Source organism: Atractosteus spatula (genome assembly GCF_055471065.1).
Source record: "Atractosteus spatula isolate fAtrSpa1 chromosome 10 unlocalized genomic scaffold, fAtrSpa1.hap1 SUPER_10_unloc_3, whole genome shotgun sequence".
Classification (NCBI taxonomy): domain Eukaryota; kingdom Metazoa; phylum Chordata; class Actinopteri; order Semionotiformes; family Lepisosteidae; genus Atractosteus; species Atractosteus spatula.
The window spans coordinates 1,255,829-1,281,844 of record NW_028296623.1 but is presented as its reverse complement, the minus strand read 5'-3'; the positions used below and the strand labels follow the sequence as shown (position 1 = coordinate 1,281,844).

Below are 26,016 nucleotides of genomic sequence, written 5' to 3'. Positions count from 1 at the left end.
TACAGCCATTGAAAATGCACAGTACGACCCCGTACTGTGGAAATTTTCTACAGTTCACCGAGTTGTACCGCAGTAAGTGATTGGCTGGCCAAAATGACTGACAGGCAGCACTCATGATGAATTGGTTGTTAGTGAAACGATTGCTTCATTTGATCTCTTTACTGTGCATGTTTAAATCCGCTTAATATTGAATATTAATATGGACATTTTACAACTAAAGGAAAATTTTAGTAGCTGAGCATTAAAAGAAGAGGAGTATAACGCGTCTGAAGGTCATAAATAATATTAATTTAGGAACATAAACATATTATGTAAAATGTATGTCTGGTTTTGGTAATTTAAATAAAAAATACACACCAGTATTCCACTTTCTTCATAAACATTTTAAGCATCAGTCTTTCATTCAGTTACATACTGTGGTTATTTTGGAAAAGGTTTTACGTACTTCTGACTGTATTAAGTTTATAGACAGAACTTCATAAAAAGTATATAAAAGTATATACTAAGTAAAAGTATAAGTATTAACTTCATTAATATTTATTCATATTTAATTGGGCTCGATATCACAGTAAAAAACCACATACTTTTTATAATTTGATTAATAGGGAATATAATATGGAACCGTGTATCTAAATAAATTGATAACAATATTATTTTATTCATATAGCTCAAAATATTACAGTAGTAGACTTTCTTTGTAAACATCTGCATCAATTTGACTCATTCACCCGCGATTACTTGGAAACTTTTGGCCTGCCCTGTTCAGTTATAACTTGAACTGTCAAGCAGTGTGTTGGTATAATGGCTTAGGCATCTGACTTGTATGCTGTAAGTTGGAGGATTGAACCTAGCTCTTGCCATGAGTTTTCTTTTAACAGATAAACATTTCTTTGAAAAACTAAAATAGTAAATATTATTGAAAATATATTGAGTTAAGTGATTAACCTTTTCTATGAATACTTGTGCTCGTTATCGCAGTAAAAAACCTCATACTTTTTAGAATCCACTAAATAGGAAATATAAGATGGAATTGCTTATCTAAAGAAATTAATAATGATATTAATTTACTGTACTCCACATTCTTTGTAAACATGGTTTATTTTTAATTTGACTCAATCGCGCATGATTACTTTCAAAACATTTTAAAACTGTTAGTCTCAGCTGTGTTTTCGAGGAGCCCTTGACAATCCAAGTTCAATACCTGCTTACGGCACAAGTTTTTCTTCTAACAAATACTGTAAAAAAATAAAATAGTAAGTATTATGTACACTATATTAACATGTTTTTATATATATATTTATATATATTTATCATAACATATTCAATGTTAATTTATATTAATAATGAAATAAAAACGTGAATTATCAAACGGGAATACTGTCAACTGTTCAACCGATTTGATTCAAAACACTTTTATTCAGTTGGGCAGTTAAACAGACGCCTCAAGCCTTAAAATGAAGTTGTATATATTGTAATTAGAATCGAGAATAACAAATTAAAAATACCATTGAAACTATAATAATGTGTCTGGTCATTATTAACAGTATTAATTTAATAATAATAATTTCAAGTATCTTTTTCAGAGTCATTTTTTTCTTCGGTTTTCATAAGCTTCGCTTCTTAAAATACCTGTTTAGGAGACACAATGTTTCAGATGTCGATAATTTTGTGAACAAATGACAGAGCCTGCAACCTACAGTTTTAAAGATTGTGATTTGTGAAAAATTTCACAGCTTTATTTTAAACAATATCTAGTACCTGCTTGCAGTTTTAGAAATCCTAGTTTGAATAAAGCGGATCCCAGGTGCAAGTGATAACGTGAGAAGACATTATGGTATATTTTTTATGCATCACTTGAAGCATGCTGAAGTCTCTCAAAAACATAAAAATGTAACATAATATTGTGTGGCACGATGGGCAACCGATTCTTTTAATTTTAAAGAAAATCAAAAATAGGAAACAATAAAATGTGTGTCTCAAATAGACATTGCATGGTTTTAAAACCCATAAAAACTGGTTTAGTTAAAAAAACATTTTTCTTTTGTGTGATCAGCTTAGAATCTTTGTGCAAGCTGTACATTTTTAAAACTTTTAAATTAAACATTTTAAAGACTTTAATATTGTAAACGCAACACAAATTTCTTACAGATACAGAACAATCACAATCTCCTGTTTTCCCGTGGTGTGAAATGAATTAGCAGAAGATTGAGAAAACGGTGCACCCACTGAGCTCAGTCAGAGAAAAGGAGGGCGCCGTAAGGACACCATTCTGCAGCGCAGTGTTTTTGGCTCTGAGTGCGCCTGCCTTTAAAACTTAATAATAGAGTGTAAATAATTTATTTTAACTTGAAATATTTTACTATTAAACATAGCTTTCTCACCAGTTCGTTTTATTTTTTAAATGATCTTTAAACAAAACAGGGACTTATTGTACTTTCTAATGACATTACACATGGAAAGATTATACATTTTAATCATTTTTAATTTAAAAATATTTTAGAAACATTTAATCTACACAAATATCACATATTATTTTATTTCTGATTGTTATGACAACAGATTACAATCTAATCTTTCCATGTGTGATGCCATTAGGAAGTACAATAGTCTCTTGCTTTGTTTAACGATGGTATGAAAAATAAATCTAAATGGTGAGAAAGCTATGCTTAAAGTTAATTAAGGAACTTAGAAGACAAAGATAATGATTTACATTGTTTAATTTTAAAAACTAAATAATAAATGCAGACGCGATTGGTGCCATTTGCACTGCGAAAGCTCAGGCTGTGCTGCTTCTCCCCCTGTCTTTGATGGGGCGCAGTATTTTCACAGCCTCTGACTGGGAAAAAAGACCAGCTGATGTGTCCTACATAACAGGAAGAGAAGAGAATGTGATTTTTTTTCTGTATGAAACGTGTGTTACGTTTATGAAATTCGAGTATTTTAAACATTTAATTAAAAAGTAAAAATCTTACAGCTAACACAAAGGTTCAAAGCTGATCACGAAGATGAAAAATCACCCATTTTTTGCGCATAAAAAGTGGTTTTTAACTGAACCAGTTTTTTACAGATTTTAAAGTCATGCGATGTTAGGCAGGGACACGTTATTGTATCTTATTTTTTATTTAATTAAAAAAAATAAATCGTTTGGCCATCTGGTTGATAGGCTGTTCTCCAATTACTGGCAATTGTAAAACAAAATAACCATTCCACCCTCCCTTGATTAACTTAAAGATTTCCATTAAGAAATGCTTAAACATAAAACCATTACGTATAGTAATCAATCCAAATACACACGCAGGAGCCAATTTTGCCAGACACAACATCCCAGAGCAAATCAGGCACTTTGGCTGAGATCTCCTTTAGCCCAGCCAGCTGGTTTCCTGTTGAATGACGTGACAGACTGGGTTCAATCCCAGGTGGTGTACTATATAGTACAGTTAATCTTTGGTTTTAATTCCAAGTTAAATTGTTGGCTGATTACTGGCTGATGACATTTGGATGAAGACAAAATATAGATTTTCTCAATTCAGGTGTAAACCTGAAAAAGACACATCATGTTCACAATAAGCTTTAGTGGACTATAGTAGTAGTAGTAGACTATAATAATAAAGGACTATCTTTATGCATTCAGCTCTGATCGCGCCTAGGTGCACCTAGGTACATTACTGTCATGATCGCAAACCCCTCCTCTTAAGGGCACTCCAGCCCTTCCTTGTTTGCCTTATTCCCCACACCTGTCCCTTGTTCCAGCCCCTTTTCTGTTCCCCCTTATAAGCCAGACGCAGACGCCAATCTGGGCTCTGCATTGGTTCCTGTATCATGCGAGCACGGGTCCTGGATGTGTCTGGCTCCGTCATGGTTTTAAGTTTCTGTTCCTGTTCCCCTTGCCGGTCCCAACCCGGTTCTAGTTTCTAATCTCCTGTCTTGGATGGATCTCCTGGCCATGGACTTTTGCCTTGTTTTTGTACTTCTCTTTGGACTCGTCCCCGGATTGTTTGCCTCGCTACACCTTCCCCGACCGCCAGCACTCCATGGACACGCCCCCCTGTTTTTATTCCCGTATCCTGCATGACTTTTTCCCTGTGTTTCCTCACTCAACCCCGGATTGTGTCGTCCGCATAGGGTCCGGAAAGAAAGCTTTCGTGACAATTACAGTGCTCATTACCACTACAACGACAATAGAAGTTTTTTTTTAAAAGAAACGAATGTCAAAATGTTTCCAAAACGTCCACTTGTGATACTTTAGCTGCTTAGTTACACGATCCCATATTAATATAACTATCAAGTGATGTTAAATCACTACAACATGTATTTTTTTACAATAACAGCAAGTGGTGTTTTTACTACGTATTCTTAGAAAAGGATAAAACGTTATAACTTTTTATGAATTACAGAATATAAGCTTAATAATGTTAGAACAAGCATGTTAAAACCAGAACCCATGTTAGTTACCAAGTTAAAGACTTTGATGCATAAAATATTTATGCATAATTAAAATATTTATGATGAAGGTGGAAGGTTGTGTACTTTTGTCCACAAGAGCAATCTTTCTTTTATAAAATATACCTACTTTTTAATGTTTAATGATTGACATTCTGTAATACACAGTTTCAAATTATTAAAAATCTAAAGAGTATGCAATTTAAATTCTTAATTGTTAAAAGACTGTCAGCAGTGACTGGGATTCGAAACCAGGCATTTTCTGGTGACAGCTCAAATGCTGTATATGAGATGTTAAGCTTTATTAGCTCCACCTGGTGATTTTACAAGGTGCTTCCAGATACTATTATCATATTTCAATTCAAATGTGGTATGATTCGCCATGCCCACCGCGTTTTACCGCCATGTACTCCACACATTTTGAATGGCTGGGTCTGTAGGTGCCATTGCTCCAGGTGAGGCGTGAACACAAAACATCGCCATGACTCTGCTGTGTACACTGACTGATTGTGCCACTGGGGCTTCGCAAGTCGCAAGTCAGTCCAAAGACTTTGAACAAACAAATGGTGAAACAGGGTTTCGTCTGTGGATCCATCTCCACATGGGGGAAGGGGACAGTGAAACAGTAAGGAAAATACAAGAGAAGAAACTGAAAGAACTATAATCACTGCAAAATAGGAAGAGGTGGCTGGACATGTTAAACAGTTTGGCGGTTAATTTGTGACATTTTTGGTGACAATCAGCACACGGATTTCTCTTCAAGTTTCCTTAAGATGTGCAGTATATATTTTCATTGTAGATTGGTTACTTCAAAAGTCCAGTAAAGTGACAGTGGAGAGCTATCCGATATACATCTTAAAGAAGACTCCCTGTAAGTCGATTAAACATTTCATTTTCAAGTCAAATCCTTTACATGAAATAGACACCAACAATAGAAGGGGATGAGAAATGTCTTTTATCAAAATAAACCTGCTATTCACAGACCTCGGCCACAACATCTCCCAGGTACTTCTGCAGAATAAGGTCAAGCTCAGCTGCAGCCTGGCGGAAGCACTTGTCCACCTCAGATAAGTCACACCTGGCCATTGTATTTTCGAAGTAGGATTTCAGCGCCTCTTTCACCTCCTCATAGTTGTCCTGCTTCATGATTCCTGTGCCCTGGGAGAACAAGAAAGGTGAATATTCATCATCATCCCTCAACGATTCTCCAAATTGCCTGACTGCAGACACCACCATGAGGAGGAGCTGGAGTGACATAACATCATCAGTAGGCAGTGAGTCAAGAGAGGGGGAGTCATCCCACTGTTATCCTTATCCATGATCAAGAGTCTCACCCCCTGCTTTACGCTGTCCCTAGTGGTGATCTGTAGACAGTGTGTCTTCCACCTCACCCACCTCCTGAGGCAATAATCTTGAATAAACAGAGGGCTGGAGGCCCAGCCCGGCTCCTGTCTCTCTCCCCTTGGGGACAGGAGATTTTCTCAGAACCATGTTGAGGTGAAATGGGAGTGGGATGACGCAGGTGTCTTGGAGAGGTGAGTCGCCCCAGCCCCTGCATACCTCAGTGTGATTCAAGCAAGGGGGAGGGGTTTAAGGGACTTACCAATCCCGCGTATGCACCCTCTGATTCAAAGTCAGGCAGGAGCTCATTGTACAGCGCCAGGCAGTCCAGCTGGATAGATGATATCATGTTCTGAGCCCAGGTCCGCACCCGTATCTCCTCCTCCTGGAGCAGCCCCTTCAGCTCGACCTGCAGGCCCTCCCTGAGCCGCCACAGGGCCGCTGGGGTCAGGCCCGGGTGAGCGGGTGTACCAGGGGGTGGGTGAGGAGGTGTGTGAGGGGGCGAGCAATGGGGTATGTGGGCTGCCAAGGAGGAGGTCCATGCCCTGTCCTTCTGCAGATCCCTCTCCGGGCCCTTAGGGTAGTTCCACAGCTGGGTCTCGGTCTCCTGCCTGGTGATTGGCTGGCTGGCCTGAGGGGACAGGGGCACAGAGAGGGCATGAGGAGGACAGAGAGAAAACTGAGAGGGTCTTCTCTAGGAGGACCAAGCCCTGCCCCTGGTCTCCCAGCAATCACAGTCACCAACATTGCAGCTGAAACCAAACTTTCGACAGATGTCACAGACATATCAGGCTCACAGACTTGCAGCTCTCGGCTGCCCGGGGTGAGATGCAGGGGGAGTCTGCTCCCTCTTCCTCTGACAGTCTTATCAGATGACAGCGGCAGACCTGATCCAACCCCACCTTCCCTTTCACACACAGCCACACACAGGCATGACTGTGTCACCATCATCAACACCTCCACCATTATAATCTCCACTATCTTCGTCACCATCATCTTCATCACATTTCTAATAAATGATCTCCACCATCTTCATCACCATATCCTTCTTCATCATGACAATCATCATGTCCACCATCATCATCATCAACACCTTTCCATCAACATCATCATAATAACCACCTTCATTATCTACACTACCATCTGCATCACCATCATCATCCTGAGCAGAACACATTGGTTGTCTTACACTGGAAGAATCTTTGCTCAGTGCCTCGGTATCGGTTGCCCCTCTCCGGCCTTTCAGGGTCACATCCACCTTTAGTCTCACCAGCAGAAGCCAACCAAGTTTGTGTCTCAGTACAGGTTTATTCTTAGTCTAACAGTATTAATACAGTATTCTTTACATAGAGGAGGGTGGGTGTGTGGAACAAGCTCTCTAGCCATGTTGTTGAAGCCGATAGGGTGGCTTATCTTAAGAGAGAGCTGGATGAGACCCTACAGTCAGGACAGGAGGCACTACTGTATGTAGAGGGAGGTGGGTGTGTGGAACAAGCTATCCAACCATGTTGTTGAAGCCAATACTCACGTTCCTGTGGGATCTGCCCCAGGTCTCGGTGTGACACCCTTCTCTCTGCTCGGCCATTCCTCTCTCAACTTGAGTGAGTTTCTCCAGGCGGTGCTGGGGAGGAGAAAACAGAGTTACCAGCCAGTCAGACAAACACACATCATCATCATGGGCCAAGATGACCCTACATGACAGTGGCCTGTCATCCTCGATCCAGACGCAGTGTCCAGCCCTCAGCTATCCAGCTTCATGATCCCCAACATCCCTATTGAGGGGCCAGTTCTGCTAGACCAGGGGTCTCAAGCCCAATCACAATCCCTGGAGAGCCAGGTGCATCTCCAGGTTTTCTTTCCAAACGGGGCTAGCCAATTAAACAATTAATCTAATTATTTTCATAAGAAGATGTGGAAATAATGTGTTTAATAATATATTTTGATGTCTCTCACTGTTGAAGACTCAAAATATTCAAGGCACAGTTGGATATTTAAGGTCTGGATAAAGGTACAGTATTAGAATATTTTTTGTTTAATTAAAAAATTAGATCAACTTTGTAACCAAAACCTCTGGGCAGGAAACCAGATGATTCAACAGACCCTCTAGGAATGGAGTTTGAGACATGCTCACCCTCTCTCACACACAACCTCACACACACTCACCCTCTCACTACTACTACTACTACTACTACTAATAATAATAATTATAATAATAATAATAATAATGCAGACTTGCTTTTCTTGGGGTCTTGGGTTTGGCTCCTGTGTTGGCTGAGTCTCCTGTTACCTCCTTCCTGATTTGGGGATGTCAGACACAGTTCTGTTACAGACACGGGCTGGACTAGACTCACAAGCACACACACCCACAGACACACACTCCCACACACTAACACACACGCAGATGCACACACTGTCAGGTAGAGTCTTTCTCCTCCTCAAGAGAAGACAACAGAGCCCTGCTACTGCGATGAGCTTTAATTTCAGGAGGAGGAAGAAGAGGAAGAATCACAATATGAAGAAGACCAGCAGTGGACTCACAGCTCTCTGGGTCTGGGGCCTGACTCTCAAACTTGTCTCCAGTCTCTGGTGAGTTTGGACATCTTCTCTGTTCACCTCTGTTGACATCTGTGGACAGGACAGTTCAGTTAGACAAACAAGTTCGACCAGACTTCACTCTCATAGTCCATCAATCAATCAATCAATCAATCAATTTTTGTCTTATATTTTGCCTTTTAATCCAGAACATCAAAGCACTTTACAAAACATACCTGGAAAATAAAGTATAAATGTGTAATACTGTAGTTCCTGGAGTAAGTGCTTGGATAATCCAACTACCACTGTTGTTACTTCTGCTGCTACTACTATGACCATGACTACAAATTCTAATACTAATTCTGATATTAATACTACTACTGCTGTCATTACTAGTAATAGTGATAAAAACAAAGCACTCACAGCTCTCTGGACATTGGTCTGGAATCTAGAAAATGGTTCCATTCTCAGGCGACTCTGGACCTCAACACCTGTTGATGGGTCACTTCTGTCAGACACAAGAGTGGAGCCCAAGCCCACAGATATACACCCACACAATCACACACATTATCACACACTGACAGACACCCACCCACACATATTCACACACAGACATTACACACACACACACATACACTACACACACTCACAGACACACATTCACAGACACACACACAGACACAACACACACTCACAGACACGACATACATTTATACACACAATCAGACACTCACACACATACTCGCACACATTCACAGACACACACATAGACTACAAATACTTATAGACACACACCAACACACACACACACAGACAAAAACACACACACTCATAACTACAAATACAGTATAACTAACACTAACACAAATGCCACTAACATTAAAACAGTAACACTATCACTAAGAATTACACTATCATTATCACTGACACAAACTACTACTACACTACTAATACTAATAATAACAATAATGCTATCACTAAAACTAACATGACTACTAGTGTAAATACTCTAACAGTAACTCTATAATTATAACTAATATTAACATGAATACTGGCATCAAAACTATCAGAGGCGCAATCACCATTAATACTGACATGAACACTAGCATTAATATTAAAGCTACCGATTGTACTCTCACTAATATTAAATATGAATACACTCGCATTAGTATTAGTCCGTGACGTCAAACCACTCTTTGTGACGAAGGCGAGACACCTAGCTGGGCACAGTGAAGTGGCACGTGTCGCCGTGGTTACCATACTTATAATTTGTAAACAGTGGAAAAATGCATTTAAACTGCTACCTACACAAATTTATCAACTTGGAATATAATTTTCAAGCTCTAGAATACAATTTCTAAACAATCATTTGAATAATCATTCTTTAATTTGGGATTGAACATTATGAACACTAAACGCATTTGGTATTTGTATTTGATCGATACAGGCTGTATTGACTCTTTTCTAGATATTTAAAGAATTTAAAGAAAGAAAATAATCAGTTAATTGATGATTCTAAGGTTTTTTAGTTGAATTAAGTGGTTGTCGATACATAAGTTATCAATATCTCTCCTCCGTGCTCTCAGCGCTCCTCCCGCGGTCTCGCTCTCTGATCCCGGCGCTCTGGCTGGTGTCTGTGACGTCACAGCGCTCTTTCTGACAGAGCAGAGCGCGTCTCCGCTGGAGGAGACTCCTGTCCGGAGCACGGGGGGCTTTTCTTACAGATATACTGTAACATCTCCAAAAGAAAAAACACCAAGCTGTGAAGAGAGGCGATTCATAACAGCTGGAGAAGGAGACCGACAAACCGAGGAATACAATTTATTAAACAAAAAAAATAGTTTACTTCACAGACTAATGCGTTGTAAAGCATACTCCGGTAGAGCAGAAGAGAAAGGGCACAAGTCCCTGTAATAAGCGCTTTTAAGGTTGAAGAGCATCATCTCCTGGTTTTATTTCCACTCAGTTTGGTGATTTAATTAACTGTATAATTGTTATCAGACTCTGTTTAACTGTATATTTATAAGACTCCGTGAGAGACGTGTGGGAGACGCTGAATCCCAGGGCTGGTGTGGACTAACACACAGACAGGTCTTCTGTGTGATCTGAGTCCCACTGCTCAGAGCTACAGACTGGTCAACTGGTCACTATTGTAGACAAGACCATCAGTCTGCTGCTGCAAATAATCATATTACACTTATAAGATTAGCAATACTGCTGTTCATTAAATCAGTAAAAATAATAATAAGAGATAATCACATATTGCTCAATTTTCAGTAAAACACTTCTGACAGAGGGATGGAGGCTGACTTACAGTAAAAACAATGAATCAGGGCAGTAATACTGAAGGGCTGGAGGGCCTGGAAAGGGTTAATAGAAGCTTCTTGCTTCTGACCTGGAACAGAGCTCACAGCTGCCAGATCAGTGACCCCTGAGACCTGTTCATGGAGAGGAGAACCTGGAGCTCTGCTCTGTCTCTAAGAGGCTGTGAGGAAGGAGAAAAGGGGGAGATGTGACTTGAGTCCAGGCTGTTCTGTCTGATATTGTTCATGTAGCAGCACTGATTGTCTCAATGTCCTCTGGTTCTGGATTGTCAGGATAAAGAGAAGGATGGAGATGAGCTTCTGTGTGTTCAGGAGGGAGGAGTTTGGGTAAAGTACTGAAGGACCCAGAGCTCTGTGTGTGTGTCTGAGCTGTGAATCTTACTGAGAGGAGATAAAGATTTTTTTTATTATTCTGCCTCTGAGAAGTCTTTTCCTTTGCCGATCAATGTTACAACCCCTTCAGATACTCTGCACAGACTGTCAGAGTGAGAGAAAAGGAGAGAGAGATGGACAGATAAGAGCACACACAGCGAGAGAGACAGGAAAGGGGAGAGAGAAGAGAAGGAGCAGGAAGACAGCGCAGGTGTTCAACCACACTGTGACCTCAGGAGACAGGAGGCTTTTCTCAGCTCCTGAGGAGCTCAGGGCTCATGGCCACTCAGGCTCAGAGGCTCTGGCAGGAGTCAGGTCTGAGAGCTTCTCCTCATACTGACACTGGGGCTCTGAGAGTCAGCCTCCATTCTGGTACTACTGCTACCACAACTGCTGCTGCCACTGATACTACTGCTACTACTAATATTTTACTGCTGCTCCTACTACCTATCATAATAAGGAAGAGGATGTGGGCTGTGCCTTCACACTGTTCAGACTGGGGGTGTATCAGTCCATCAGTATCAGTTCAGCTCCACTGTGCTGTTAGAGAGTCTCAGTCATGCAGTCGGCTCCACACAAAGAGACACTGGGGTCACAACTGGAGGGGCTGGAACATCTGTTTGGATTGTAGCTGTACAGAGACAGACTCAGGGTCTGAGGGAGTCAACTGGAAGAGCTGCTGTCCAACAGGCTCAGTACATAAGGAACAATCACTGCTGGGCTTTTCTTTCTTTTTCATTTAAATTATTGATCACAGTCACAGGACAGCCAGTTCTTCTTCAGTCCACCTTGTCTCCATATTCCTGTGCTGACCTGAATGACCTCACTGCCACCTTGAGCACAGGCTGTCCTCACACTGCCCTTGACCATGACCAGAAGACATTTCTGTCTGGAGACACAACAACTCTGTGAGTCACTGCAGGACACCAGTCATTGGACACTGCCTGACACAGACAGCAAGGCACACAGGACCACATTCTGGACACCAGTCACTAGACACTTCCTGATACAGACAGCAGGAATTACAGGACCATATATACATAATTGATTATCTTGATACTGATTTAAAAATATAATACTTGTCTACAATTTTTTTAGTTTAATATCAGATCTCTTCCTGCCCCTGGAGCACCTGTAGCCCTGCTGTCTGTATCTGTATCTGTGTTTCCTCCAGTGAGACACAGAGCTTCTCCTGTCTCTCCTCTTCTCCCCGCTGCTGGGAGTGTCTTCAGGGAGAGGAAGCAGTGATGTGGCTCTGATATATATGGAGAAGACTGAAAGGGCCCTGTGTGATTGGTGTCCCGCCTGTGTGAGAGGTTCCTGCTGTCAGTCTGAAAAGGCAGTGCTGTGTGTGATTGGCAGGGCGGGGGGCTGTGTTGTTACTGGGGGTCTGGGGTGCGAAACAGCAGCTCAGTTACCCTGTGAGCTCAGGGGTGAAGACAGGGGTCTCAGCTGCTCTGTCCTGATGACAATGGAGAGCTGCCTGTCCATCTTCTCTCTCGCTGTCCTGGTGCTGCACAGCTCAGCCAGTAAGTGACAAACAACAATTTAAGTTTAAATGGAAAAGAAGCAAGACATTTACATTTACATTTTGATGTAAAAATCATATTGATGTAAACTGATGTAAAATTAAAAAAATATCTAGTATATTATAACTTTATTTTTCTTGATTTGTAAGTGAGGAGAAATAATTGGTTGCTTAGAATAGTTCTAGTTTGAGATCTTTGTATTTTATTTTGAATTCAGAATGGAATTTATTAAAATTCCAAAAAATGTAAAATATATTGTAATTTCTTTTTTCTTGGATTGTGAGGGAGGAGGAATAATTGGTTGCTCATAAGAGTTTTAGTTGGAGATTGGAGTTTTAGGTGGATATTTTATTTGACTTATTTTTATTTGAATTTATATGAATTCGGCTCTATGTGATTTAGTAAAAATATTAAAATTATAATTATATTATATTTTATTAAAATTAAATTAAAACTTTATATTGATATTGTAATTAATTAATTACATTAATTTTGGTTTTAAAACTCAGGAAAATAATTGATTGCTAGAACAATTGTATTTTTAAAAGCATCAGTTTTAATAATAATTTAATCTCTATCAATGTAAAATTATTCATAAGGTTGTAGTTTTTGATAGATAAAGAGCAAAAAGGAAATGTAAAAATTAGCTTAGGTGAGAGATTTTAATTTGAAACATTGTGGGAATTTATCAAAAAGTGTTCTAAATGATTTATTTTTCTGGGCTTGAAAGTTTCAAAAATAAATAACAGCCTACAGTAATTTTATTGTTTAAAAATACAGAACACCATGGATGCAACTAGCATAACTCTGATGAATGGAAGTAGTCTCTCTTCAGTCATTCATGTCTCCAGTATAAATGTCAGTTAACTTCATATTAACATGTTAGTAATATATTACACAGTAATTCACTATTACACACTGGGAGAGCTGGGGTCACAGATCTGTGACAGCATTGGGGTTTTATTAATTGACGTTCCTTGTGTACAGCAGAGGTTAGTCATTATCACCCTTTATTGATAATTTGTAAAAATATTTAGTGTATAAAATCTTTTAAAAAGTCGTTTAACGTATCTGTTACTCTAAAAATAAACTTTCTATATAAATTATACATAATTTGGGTGATATGCTATAACATGTGAGAAATTTTTCATTTGCATGAAATCAGAAAATACTTATTTAATACTATCATACAGGGTGATTTAGAAATCTTTACCCTGGGTTTGTTTATTGTTTTAGTGTGTTCAGTTCTGATGCCTCTGCATGGTATTATTACAGACTTGCATTATATGCACTTACATATAAGTGTGTTTTTAAAGACTGGAGTATTACTGAGACAGATATTTTATTATTGCAGACTGATGTATTAATAGTGATCAGTATTGTCTTAATGACTGGAGTATTACTGAGACACTGATATTTTATCATTATAGACTGATGTGTTAACAGATATCAATATTTTATTAAAGACTGGAATATTACTGAGACACAATTTATTACAGATTGATTTATTAATAGAAATATATATATAGAAATATAGTATTACATACTGTATCATTATTAAAACACTGATGTTTTCTGATTACAGATTAATGTACTAATTGAGATAAGTGTGCTATTAAAGACTGGACGAGACTGTTTTTTAAATGCTGCTGTTATGTCTCTTGTGTATTCAGACTGTCCAGGCTTCTGTCTTTTAGTTGCGTTGAGAGTTGCTGTGAAAGCAAGTATTTCCTCTAGTGTTAAGAAAAGGTGTTCCAATATGATGCGAACTAATGAGTGGGAATTCTTCATTTTAAAGACATACAATTACATTTTTAAAATGTAAAATACTGGAATCATAGGACAATTGGCAACTGTAGTTTTTATAACGTTAAAATAAAATTGATATTGGTATTATCTCGTTCACGTAGACCAAGCTTGCTGTGCCTGATAAAGCTTTTCAGCTTGATAAAGGTTACAATCTTTATTGCTTTATAAGTTATAAAATACAGACTTTAACATCAATTGTGAACAATTATTAGTATGATAGTGTGCCATTATTAGCTGCACTGTAACAGCAATAATTTAACAGCTACAGGACATTGTGGCACTTCAAGAAGAATTTAAAATCTTCAGGAAGTCGTGGCTCATATTCATACAGGATTTGAATGATATTGCACATCTAAATAATTTAATTTGTGTTTAGGTTAGTAACAAATGAAAGTGGTAATTTTCTTTATATTAGAAGTTTTAATAAGAATATTTTTTATTTATTCTGTGTACATAAGAAATCAGAAATTATTATCAAATGCAAGGATATAAGTATGGGTAATACAAATTAAATATTGAAATATTAAACAGGCAATCATTAGACATTCGTAACCACAGGACTCGGGTATTGATTTTTAAGCAGTTTCTCAGGACAACATCACAGTAATACACTGGGTGTCAGTATTGTTGTTTGTCTTGAACCTATCTGGTATTATTTTATCAAAATTATTTTTCTTTAATATAATTTAATCAGTCAAATGTGTTAAATTTAGGTGTTGACATGTAAATCCTGGAGATACATCATGCACTTATTACACAAAGAGAATGAGATTATACACTTCACATACATTTCAGCACAACCTGTCAACCACTGCAGTGACCACAGCTTGGAGAATCACAGGAACACAAGTCTCAGACCTCTGAAGTCACACAGTCATTACAGCCACTGACCATTGTAGCTACCACTACTCAGAGAAACCCAGGAACAGTGTTCTTACAGCTACTGTCCAGAGCAGAGAACAAAGCACCAAGAAACAGAAGAACAGAACCCTCAAGGTTGTGAAGACATACATTCATTACACCCACCATTGTAGTGACCACAGCTCCCAGAAACTCAGGAACATAGTCATTACATCCATTACAGTCATTACAGTCATTAGGGTCATCACAATGACAACTGTGGTGACCACAGCTCCCAGAGACCCATGAGCACAAGTTCCAGGATATGGAAGACACAGAGTCAGTACAAGTCTCTGCCCAGTAGAGTCCTGAACATTCTGGAACCCAGGACCAGAAGTCCCAGCCATCTGATGTTCTACAGTCATTGCAGTCACTCACCACTGCAGTGACCACAGCTTCCTGAAACACAGGACCACAAGTCCCAGCAGTTAGAAGACATAGAGTGATTACAGCCAGTGTGCACTATAGTGAGCAGAACATCCAGAAACCCAGGAGCACTGTCTTAGCACTCACTGTGCACTGTAGTGAAAACAGACACAAAGTACTGATCACTGTTTTTAAAACTGCTGCCCACCACTGTGACCAGAGCACGCAGATACCAAGGAACACAAATCCAGGTCTTTTGAACTCATTACAGCCTCTGTCCACTGTAGAGACCACAGCTCCCAGAAACACAGGGACACAAGTCTGGACTATCTAATCTCACATATTCATTAAAACCACTGTCCACTACAGTGACCACAGGTCCCAATAATACAGGAACACGAGTCCCAGGACTTGCAGTCAATACAGTAACTGTCTAGTACAGTCATTACAGCCAGTGTGCAGTATTGTGAACAGCACATCCAGAAACCCAGGAGCGTAGTCATTGCATTCACTGTCCTTGTCACGATCATAATCCCTCCTCTTAGGGGTGCTCTGGCTCTTTAGTATTTTAGCTCATTACATGCACCTGTCTCTTGTTCTGCCCCTCCTTATTTAAGCCTGGTGCTCTCGCTATTACTGGCTCAGCATTGAGAGCTGGACACCCGGAAACCCGGTCCAGGAGAGACCCAACGGTATAGGCTTCATCACAGCGTCCTGACCATCTGAGACCGGGGCTCGGAGCGCCTGGCCTCATCATCCTGGTTTTATTTCCTGTCCCTGTCCTGGATCCCGTTCTGGATCCTGATTCCGGTTTTTAATTGTGTCTGTTTCATCTTGGATGGATCCCCCAGTTTTGGACTTTGAACTGTGCCCCAGATTTTCCCCATTTTAGACTGTTTTGGAGCTGTTTGTCATCGCCACGCCCCTCCTGAGCAAGAGATCACCGTTGTCACGCACCCCTGTCTGTCAACCCTTCCTGATCCTCTGTGTCTTTTCCCTGTTGTCCTTCTCCACTTTCATCCGGATTATACCGTCTGCATAGGGTCCTGAACTATACCTGGACTGGCTCCCGTTACAGTCCTCTGTAGTGCAAACAGCTCCCAGAATCCCAGTCATTACAAACACTGAGCACAGCGGTGACCAAAACCCCCTGAAAAACAGGAACACAGTCCTAGCCCTCTGAAAGCATGTGGCCATTACTCTTATTGTCCAATGTAGAGAAAACAGCTCCCAGAATCCCAATCATTACAAACACTGTCCACTGCAGTGACCACAATTTGCAGAAACACATAGACACAAATTGCTGATCCGAAGTCATACAGTCTTCAAAGCCAATGTCCACTGTAGTGCCTATAGATCCCAGAATACACTGCCCACCACATTGACCACAGCTCTCAGACACACAGGAACACAAGTCGCAGAACATTAAATCTACTGTCCAATGTACTGGCCACTTGACCACAGCACCTAAAAAAATCAGAAATACAATAATTATAGCCACTGTCCACTGTACTGACCACAGCTTCCAGAAATCAAGGAACAAAATCATTACAGCCACTGTCCACTGTACTGACCATACCTCCCAGAAACGCAGGAACACAGTCATTACTGCCTCTGTCCACTATACTGAACACAGCTTCCAGAAACCAGGAACAAAGTCATTACAGCCACTGTCTACTGTACTGACCACAGCTCCCAGAAACATTCATTACAGCCACTGTTCACTGTACTGTCCACTGTCCAATGTAGAGACAAAAGTTCCCAAAATCCCAATCATTACAAACACTGTCCATTGCAGTGACCAGAGTTTACAGAAACACACAGACACAAATTGTTGATCTGAAGCCATACAGTCATTAAAGCCAATATCATCTGCAGTGACTACAGGTTCCCGAATACACTGCCCACTACATTGACCACAGCTCCCAGACACACAAGAATGCAAGTCCCAGCCCTCTGAGGTCAAACATTACATCTTCTGTCCAATGTACAGACCACTTGACCACAGCACCTAAAAAAAATCAGAAATACAGTAATTAAAGCCACTGTCCATTGCAGTACTGACATCTTCCAAACCCACAGGAGCACAGTCATTAGAGACACTGTCCACTCTTCTGACCACAGCTCCCAGAAACCCAGGAACACAGTCATTACAGTCACTGTCTAAAGTAGAGACCACAGCGGAACACAAGTCCAGGCCCTCTGCAGTCAAACAGCGATATGGACAGATAGATATATAACAGGATCTGGACACCGGTGTGTAGAGGGAGAGGTGAGATGGCTGCTGGTGGACTTCTCTTGTTCTCCATGGGAGTGTCTAGCCATCCAGTCAAACAAATAAAACAAAGTAGAAATACCAGGTGTGTTTCCAAAATGGCTTAACATAAAATGTCTTGTAGATGTGGTGATAAGTGTTTGTTTCTCTCTCTCCAGGCAGTGCACAGCCAAAGCATATCTTTTTCTTTTCCCTTTAGCATGGAATAGACCTTTGTTACCTTAATATAAAATATACGGGTTTGTTTCAAATACAGTATAAATAAAAATATACTGTAGACATGGTGATAAGTATTGTCTCTCTCTGCAGGCAGTGCTGATGTGAGGCTGGTGAATGGTGCCAGTCCCTGTGAGGGGACAGTGGAGGTGTATCATGATGGAGAGTGGGGGACAGTGAACAGTTATGAATGGGATCTCAATGATGCTGCAGTGGTGTGCAGACAGCTGGGCTGTGGATCTGCTGTCTCAGCACCAGGAGGAGCTCACTTTGGACCAGGGTCTGGATCAGTCCTCCTGGATGAAGTTTCCTGCAGAGGGTCAGAGTCTACGCTGACGGATTGTCGAAAAGATGAAGTGAAACAGTATGGCTATCCTCATGCCTATGATTCTGGAGTGAGGTGTTCAGGTAGGAGTCCCTGCAGTCTCCAGCACTGAGGACAATTAAAACTCCTCCATTGATCTAGAGTCCATCATCATGATCCATCTGTCCATCCTCGCATTCCCACTGCTCCTGTCCTGCTGAAAGCTGTGACAGCACTCCTCATTGTCACTTTGTGTCTTTTCTCCTTCTGGATTGTATTTCCTGCAGTGTGCAGAAAAGATATTGAATATGGTTTGAAAACTGCCTGGACCCAAACCCCACCTGTATGCTTTCTGTTAGGTTTTACAATTGACCAATAATGAGGCCAAAGAACAGGGTTTGATCATAAGGCTGTAAAAGTGTGTGACTTATAGATCTGTAGTGAACTAATGTATTTTTGGTCTTGATTTTGAACTCCAGTTTGTTCTCCATTTAAATCATCAGCATCATTTTCACTCATAGTTCTGGTCTGTCTCTCTCTTTGAATTCAGATTCAAAGAGCTGTGTTCAGCAAAGAATTACAGCATTGGCATTGAACATAGGTTGCTTTTCTCTGAGGTATTTATAGCCATTAGAACAATGACCACATTATCTGAGAATGAGTGAAATAAAATATTTACATCACTGTTTAAACGCTGTAGAATAAAAGCAAAATGACTCTTTTCTTAAGAATTTTAAGAGTAGACTTTTCAGTCTCCGTGGTAGATAGTATTGATCTACTGATTGATCTGTTTCTTGAAGAAAGCTGGGATTTCTGAATAGCTTGTTCCATATTCCTGCAATCCTTTAGGTAAGGTGCCCTCAGGTCTCAGTGTACATATGTAACCTTTTTCAACACATAATGAAAATATTAATAATAATAATAATAATTGCTTACACTTACAGTGCCTTGCGAAAGTATTCGGCCCCCTTGAACTTTTCAACCTTTTGCCACATTTCAGGCTTCAAACATAAAGATATAAATTTTTTATTTTATGTGAAGAATCACCAACAAGTGGGACACAATTGTGAAGTGGAACGAAATCTATTGGATTTTTGAAACTTTTTTAACTAATAAAAAAATGAAAAGTGGGGCGTGCAAAATTATTCGGCCCCTTTACTTTCAGTGCAGCAAACTCACTCCAGAAGTTCAGCGAGGATCTCTGAATGATCCAATGTTGTCCTAAATGACTGATGGTGATAAATAGAATCCACCTGTGTGTAATCAAGTCTCTGTATAAATGCACCTGCTCTGTGATAGTCTCAAGGTTCTGTTGAAAGCGCAGAGAGCATCATGAAGACCAAGGAACACACCAGGCAGGTCCGTAATACTGTTGTGGAGAAGTTTAAAGCCGGATTTGGATACAAAAAGATTTCCCAAGCTTCAAACATCCCAAGGAGCACTGTGCAAGCGATCATCTTGAAATGGAAGGAGTATCAGACCACTGCAAATCTACCAAGACCTGGCCGTCCCTCTAAACTTTCAGCTCAGACAAGGAGAAGACTGATCAGAGATGCAGCCAAGAGGCCCATGATCACTCTGGATGAACTGCAGAGAACTACAGCTGAGGTGGGAGAGTCTGTCCATAGGACAACAATCAGTCTTACACTGCACAAATCTGGCCTTTATGGAAGAGTGGCAAGAAGAAAGCCATTTCTCAAAGATATCCATAAAAAGTCTCGTCTAAAGTTTGCCACAAGCCACCTGGGAGACACCCCAAACATGTGGAAGAAGGTGCTCTGGTCAGATGAAACCAAAATCGAACTTTTTGGCCACAATGCAAAACGATATGTTTGGCGTAAAAGCAACACAGCTCATCACCCTCAACACACCATCCCCACTGTCAAACATGGTGGTGGCAGCATCATGGTTTGGGCCTGCTTTTCTTCAGCAGGGACAGGGAAGATGGTTACAATTGAGGGGAAGATGGATGCAGCCAAATACAGGACCATTCTGGATGAAAAACTGTTGGAGTCTGCAAAAGACCTGAAACTGGGACGGAGATTTATCTTCCAACAAGACAATGATCCCAAACATACAGCAAAATCTACAAAGGAATGGTTCACAAATAAACGTATCCAAGTGTTTGAATGGCCAAGTCAAAGTCCAGACCTGAATCCAATCGAGAATCTGTGGAAAGAGCTGAAAACTGCTGTTCACAAACGCTCTCCATCCAACCTCACTGAGCTCGAGCTGTTTTGCAAGGAAGAATGGGCAAGAATTTCAGTCTCTCGATGTGCAAAACTGATAGAGACATACCCCAAGCGACTTGCAGCTGTAATCGCAGCAAAAGGTGGCTCTACAAAGTATTAACGCAAGGGGGCCGAATAATTTTGCACGCCCCACTTTTCATTTTTTTATTAGTTAAAAAAGTTTCAAAAATCTAATAGATTTCGTTCCACTTCACAATTGTGTCCCACTTGTTGGTGATTCTTCACATAAAATAAAAAATTTATATCTTTATGTTTGAAGCCTGAAATGTGGCAAAAGGTTGAAAAGTTCAAGGGGGCCGAATACTTTCGCAAGGCACTGTATATAGCGCTTTTCTGGACACTCCACTCAAAGCGCTTTACAGGTAATGGGGTCTCCCCTCCACCACCACCAATGTGCAGCATCCACCTGGATGATGCGACGGCAGCCATAGTGCGCCAGAACGCTCACCACACATCAGCTATTAGTGGGGAGGAGAGCAGAGAGTAATGAAGCCAATTCATAGATGGGGATTATTAGGAGGCCATGATTGGTTAAGGCCAATGGGAAATTTGGCCAGGACGCCGGGGTTACACCCCTACTCTTTTCGAGAAACGCCCTGGGATTTTTAATGACCACAGAGAGTCAGGACCTCGGTTTTACGTCTCATCCGAAGGACGGCATATATTCACACTCTTAGAAAACAACTCAAGAATCTAACATAACATCTCTGTTTCTCTCGGGGAAAATGTCCCTACCCCTATGTTTTGTGTCTTCCAGGGCAGCTGCTGGGCACTGGGTTCTGGATGAGGTTTGAGAAAATAAAAACACTTTTTAAGTTAGTGAAAACCCAGAAGCCAAGTGCTGTAAGGCAGCTCTTTGGAAAAATACAAATACAGCCTTCATTTCCAAAGTAGTGTTTCATTATTTACAGAACAAGAAACACAACCCAAGAACACAACCAAAAAGTAAAAGCTAAACTCCTCTGTGTTGACTGAGCATCTTCACATGAAGTAATACAATGGGAAGTTAAGCTGCTTACCAGCTCAATTACTCTTAAAAATCATTCTCAAAACTGATCAGTCCCTTCTTCTGCTCCCATCTCCTCTGGTTATACAGCTTCCTGCTTTTAAAAGTCACTTTACAGTTGACTGAGGATGACAAATCATTCTCCATGGGTTTGACAGGAATCATACTCTTGTCTTGTCTCCACATGCTCACCCCTTTACAAAATAGAAAAGAATATGTAGGCACTGTACATGAAACAAATTCACATATGCACACCTATGTAACCAATATATACTGTAAATACATGAAGAACAATGCTGTTTCTACTTACAGGCTGTGGTAACTGACCCTATACTTCATTGTGGTCTGTTTCTCTTTGCTATATCTTACCCTCAGCTAAAGTGAGTTGTCATATTATGCCAAGCTGTGACAAGCAGTGCCAGGCTGTGACAGTCCTGGTCTTGTCCAGAGTGTCTGTCAATGCCCAGGTCAGACAGTCCTGCTCCAGTAGTGCCAGGCTGTGACAGTCCTGCTCTTGTCCAGATTGTGTGTCAGTGCCAAAGTCAGACAATGCTGCTCCAATATTGCCAGGCTGCGAGTCCTGTTCTCTGGACTCTATGAACCCAGGTTTTGAATGACTGAATTAGGTAACTGTTCCTACTATTTTTATGTTCCACAGGTGGTGCTGTCTTCAGGAGTGTTCTGAAGACAGCACCACCTGGAATTATGGTGATGTAGTTTAAATGGTTCATAAATGTTCATGAGGCTTCAGTTTCTCTGACTGTTGTTGCGACTCCAGAAGCTGCTCCTGCTGTCTGTCTTGATCTCAGTCCTCCTTCATTTTCTCTCAAGGCCTCAGTCTAACTTTCTGAATGTCCTTCTGCACCTCCTCCCTGCAGCTTTGTTACCCTCTTCATATTAAATTAGAAACAGAGATATTTTCTGATTTGACCAAGCAAATTGAAATACTTCTCAAACTTTTAGATTGAATGCAAATGATGATTTTAAGGTCTTTTAAGATTAGGATTAAAAACGAATACAGATAATCTAAACATTTTCATTTCTCTGGATTAATTTTACTTTGATATACTGTATTAAGTGCTCTGCAATGTGCTGTAATACTATTTAATTTTGTATAAATCCTCTGACTCCACCTTTGTCACATGTCAGGAGTGCGGTTAGCAGGAGGCAGAAGTCTCTGCTCTGGCAGAGTCGAGGTTCTGCGAGGGCCATCCTGGGGTACGATCTGTTAGGCCGACTTTGACATGAAGGACGCGGAGGTCGTTTGTCGTGAACTAGACTGTGGATTTCCAGCACAGCTGCTGAGAGGGGCTCATTTCGGAGAGGGGCAGGGGCTGATCAGGACAGAGGAGATCCAGTGTCAGGGAAATGAGACCAGAATCCACAACTGTCCCACCTCAACCAGGGAGCATCAGAGCTGCACTCACAGCAGTGACATCAGCCTGGTGTGTACAGGTGAGAGCACTGTTGTCTGTACTAATCCCCAGCTGTATAAACACTTCAATATCTCACTCTGAGCTGCTCTCACAGCAATGACATCAGCCTGGTCTGTACAGGTGAGAGCACTGCTGTCTGAATTGATCTGCAGCTAAACACATCAATGTCTCACTCTGAGCAGTGTCGGCTAATTACATCTCTTCCTTATAGCTTTGCCCACTTATCTTTGATAACATTGTCTGTTCTACAGCACCATCATCTGGTTTAATCAAATACGTAAGGACAAATAATTCTGATTTTTATTTTATTTAGCATGTTCTTCCTCTTTAGAATACATTTTGTCACTTTTTAGATTTTTTTATTTTCTTGTCTGTTGTATCTCAGGGCACTGTATATTGTGCCCCAGACTAATATCTTTGGATCAGTCAGTGAGCTGCAGCAGGCAGTGGTCTTGTGGTCATGTGATTTCCACATTGCTTGATTCATCTTTGTCACAGTGCGAAAGATAATTAATTACTCTTGTGTATTGAACTTAAATATTCAATAAGTATGTATAATTATGAGAAGTTATTTTACAATCAACACACTATAAAATCAATCATTATGACATTGTGTTCATACTGTACAGCTCCTGACTCCCCTGTCTTTTTATAAAGATAACAGTGTGTTTATGCTGTATAGCTCCTGAGTCCTCAGTCCTTTGTATAAAGACTAGAGTGATGTTAATATTGTACAGCTCCTGACTCGCCTGTCCTGTCTGCAGAATACAGTGGCTACAGGCTGATGGGCGGCCCTGACTCCTGTTCTGGCCAGGTGGAGCTGCAGTACCACGGTGAATACAGGACAGTGTGTGACCAGTACTGGGACCTGAGAGACGCCACTGTTCTCTGCCAGCAGCTGGGCTGTGGGGAGGCTGTAGCAGTTCCAGGACAGGCCTGGTTTGGACAGGACAATGGATCAAGAGGAGTTGATGTTTTTGAGTGTCACGGCAATGAGACCCATCTCTCCTGGTGTGCTCTCTCTTCATGGGGCAGAGCTGCATGCTCTCATGGGCAGGAAGCTGGAGTCATTTGTTCTAGTAAGAATCAACACATATTTACATTTTCAGAATTAATACAGCTGTAAATAACGGATCAGTAAGATGTCAAATCTTAATCTGTCCCACTTACTCATGAAGTAACCAAATCCATTTACATGGTCTTGGTCTCCAAGCCAGCCACAGTAGACCTACTGTTCAGAATGCCATTAAAAGCAGCCTTCTTACCAGAATCACCAAACATTCCTCACTTTTCAAACTGCCCTAACCTCTGCAAAGCTCCAGCACAACTGTAATCCCAAGATCCATCCACTTATTCCATCCTTATCTGCTTTCTATTTTCCTTCCATTACCCACCTCTTCATGCTGTTTTATAGGAGCCCTGGAGCTAATTCCAGCTCCACCCACCCTGTGTAACTGAACACACAAGTCAGTCCACATTCACATTCCTCATTCACAGCCCTTGTGAATGGCACAATCTGCCACAGCTGCAGGTTGTGCTCGTTTAATGTCCTAGTCACCTGTTGAGGTGCTGGCCGGTAACCAACCCCCATCTCCCCACATGTGGGCTGAGCTCACCTACCCAGTGCTGTCACAACCCTCCTAGAAACTAGAGCTGTTGTCATCCAGTGAATATTTATATATTTATAGTATTAGAAGAGAGAGTAAGTGTGATGTTAGAATTTGATCTCCTAGCAAACTTCTTAAGAAAGACCATTCATAAAATTATGATGACTATTTTTAAAACACTACAGTATGTTGTGACATAATAAGCTGTGGTGTATCAAGTTGATTGTACAAACAAAAAATATTTCTGATAACCCCTCTGTGAGTTTGTTTTATTTTACTAATGTGTGACTGAAAATTAACATGATTATTAATTTTTATAGATTCCTCCCTGTCAGCTGTAGACGGTGGAGTCCGGCTGTCAGGAGGAGAGAGTCACTGTGATGGCCTGGTAGAAGTTCACTACAACAGGACCTGGGCGAGACTCATCCAGCACTCCTGGGGCTACAGAGAGGCCTCTGTGGTCTGCAGACAGCTGGGCTGTGGCTCTTTAGTACAAATACACCAGAACTCTGTGTATGAGACTGGCGACAGTGCTGTGTGTCTGACAGGTATTCAGTGCTCTGTAGGACAAGTCTATAACTCCTCTCTGTATGGGACAGTGACAGTGCTGTGTGTCTGACAGGTATTCAGTGCTCTGTAGTACAAGTCTGTAATTACTCTCTGTATGGGACAGTGACAGTGATGTGTGTCTGACAGGTATTCAATGCTCTGGGGACGAGTCTCACCTGGTGAACTGCAGTTCTCCACAGAGAGTCAACTGTGGTGCTGGACAGGAAGTGTCCCTGCTGTGCTCAGGTAGGAACCATTTGGTCAATTTGCTGTCTTTTTTTATTAGTTTACCGTTCATATTGTGATACCTGTTGCACTGCCCTGGTAGAAGCAGACTGGAGCCAGGAGGTCTGACTAAAGCAGGCTGAGCAGGCAGCCAAAGTGAAACTATATCCAGACAGAATTAAATAATTCACCTCCTGTACCGAAACATACAGGTCCTTCTGTCAGATCTTTCCTTGAGAGATCTACTCAGTCTGACATCTTTGGCATCCTTTCCACTCTTAAGTGAGAATCACAGTTGTCACTGCAACATCAGCTGACAGCTTGCCTTCTTTTTAAAAAGAAACACAAAGGGTAAAAAACCATCCCAGCCCCTAAATATCTCCTCTAAAGACCATCCTTCTTTCAGCAGCCTTAGCAGCCTTTTCCCACAGCATACCAAATTCCAAAGATGACTGGGACTGTGCTTTTAGATGAAGAGGAACAACTATTTTATTTTGAAATAATCAGAATCACAACAATTGAATACAGTTGGA

At 40.8% G+C, this 26,016-nt stretch overlaps 1 protein-coding gene and 1 pseudogene across 1 annotated transcript; one reads left to right on the top strand and one right to left on the bottom strand.

The window, feature by feature from the left end:
• Positions 1-5,412: 5,412 nt before the first annotated feature.
• Positions 5,413-8,778, bottom strand: LOC148812405 (uncharacterized). The gene is made up of 5 exons (XM_088908637.1): positions 8,737-8,778; positions 8,320-8,406; positions 7,310-7,402; positions 6,044-6,412; positions 5,413-5,598 (listed from the first exon to the last, which is right to left on the bottom strand). The coding sequence occupies exons 1-5, from the start codon at positions 8,776-8,778 to the stop codon at positions 5,413-5,415; spliced, it is 777 nt and encodes a 258-aa protein (XP_088764763.1).
• A 3,702-nt stretch (positions 8,779-12,480) lies between these two features.
• LOC148812404 (scavenger receptor cysteine-rich domain-containing protein DMBT1-like) overlaps positions 12,481-26,016 on the top strand; it is a 31,508-nt pseudogene continuing 17,972 nt past the window's right edge.

Excerpts from the sequence above, each read along its gene's own strand:
- LOC148812405 (XM_088908637.1), bottom strand. The coding sequence starts at position 8,778 with ATGGAACCATTTTCTAGATTCCAGACCAATGTCCAGAGAGCT. Across the intron at positions 8,407-8,736 it reads AGACCAATGTCCAGAGAGCT|ATGTCAACAGAGGTGAACAG; the intron begins GTGAGTGCTTTG and ends TCCTGTCCACAG. Across the intron at positions 5,599-6,043 it reads AGGGTGCATACGCGGGATTG|GGCACAGGAATCATGAAGCA; the intron begins GTAAGTCCCTTA and ends TTGTTCTCCCAG.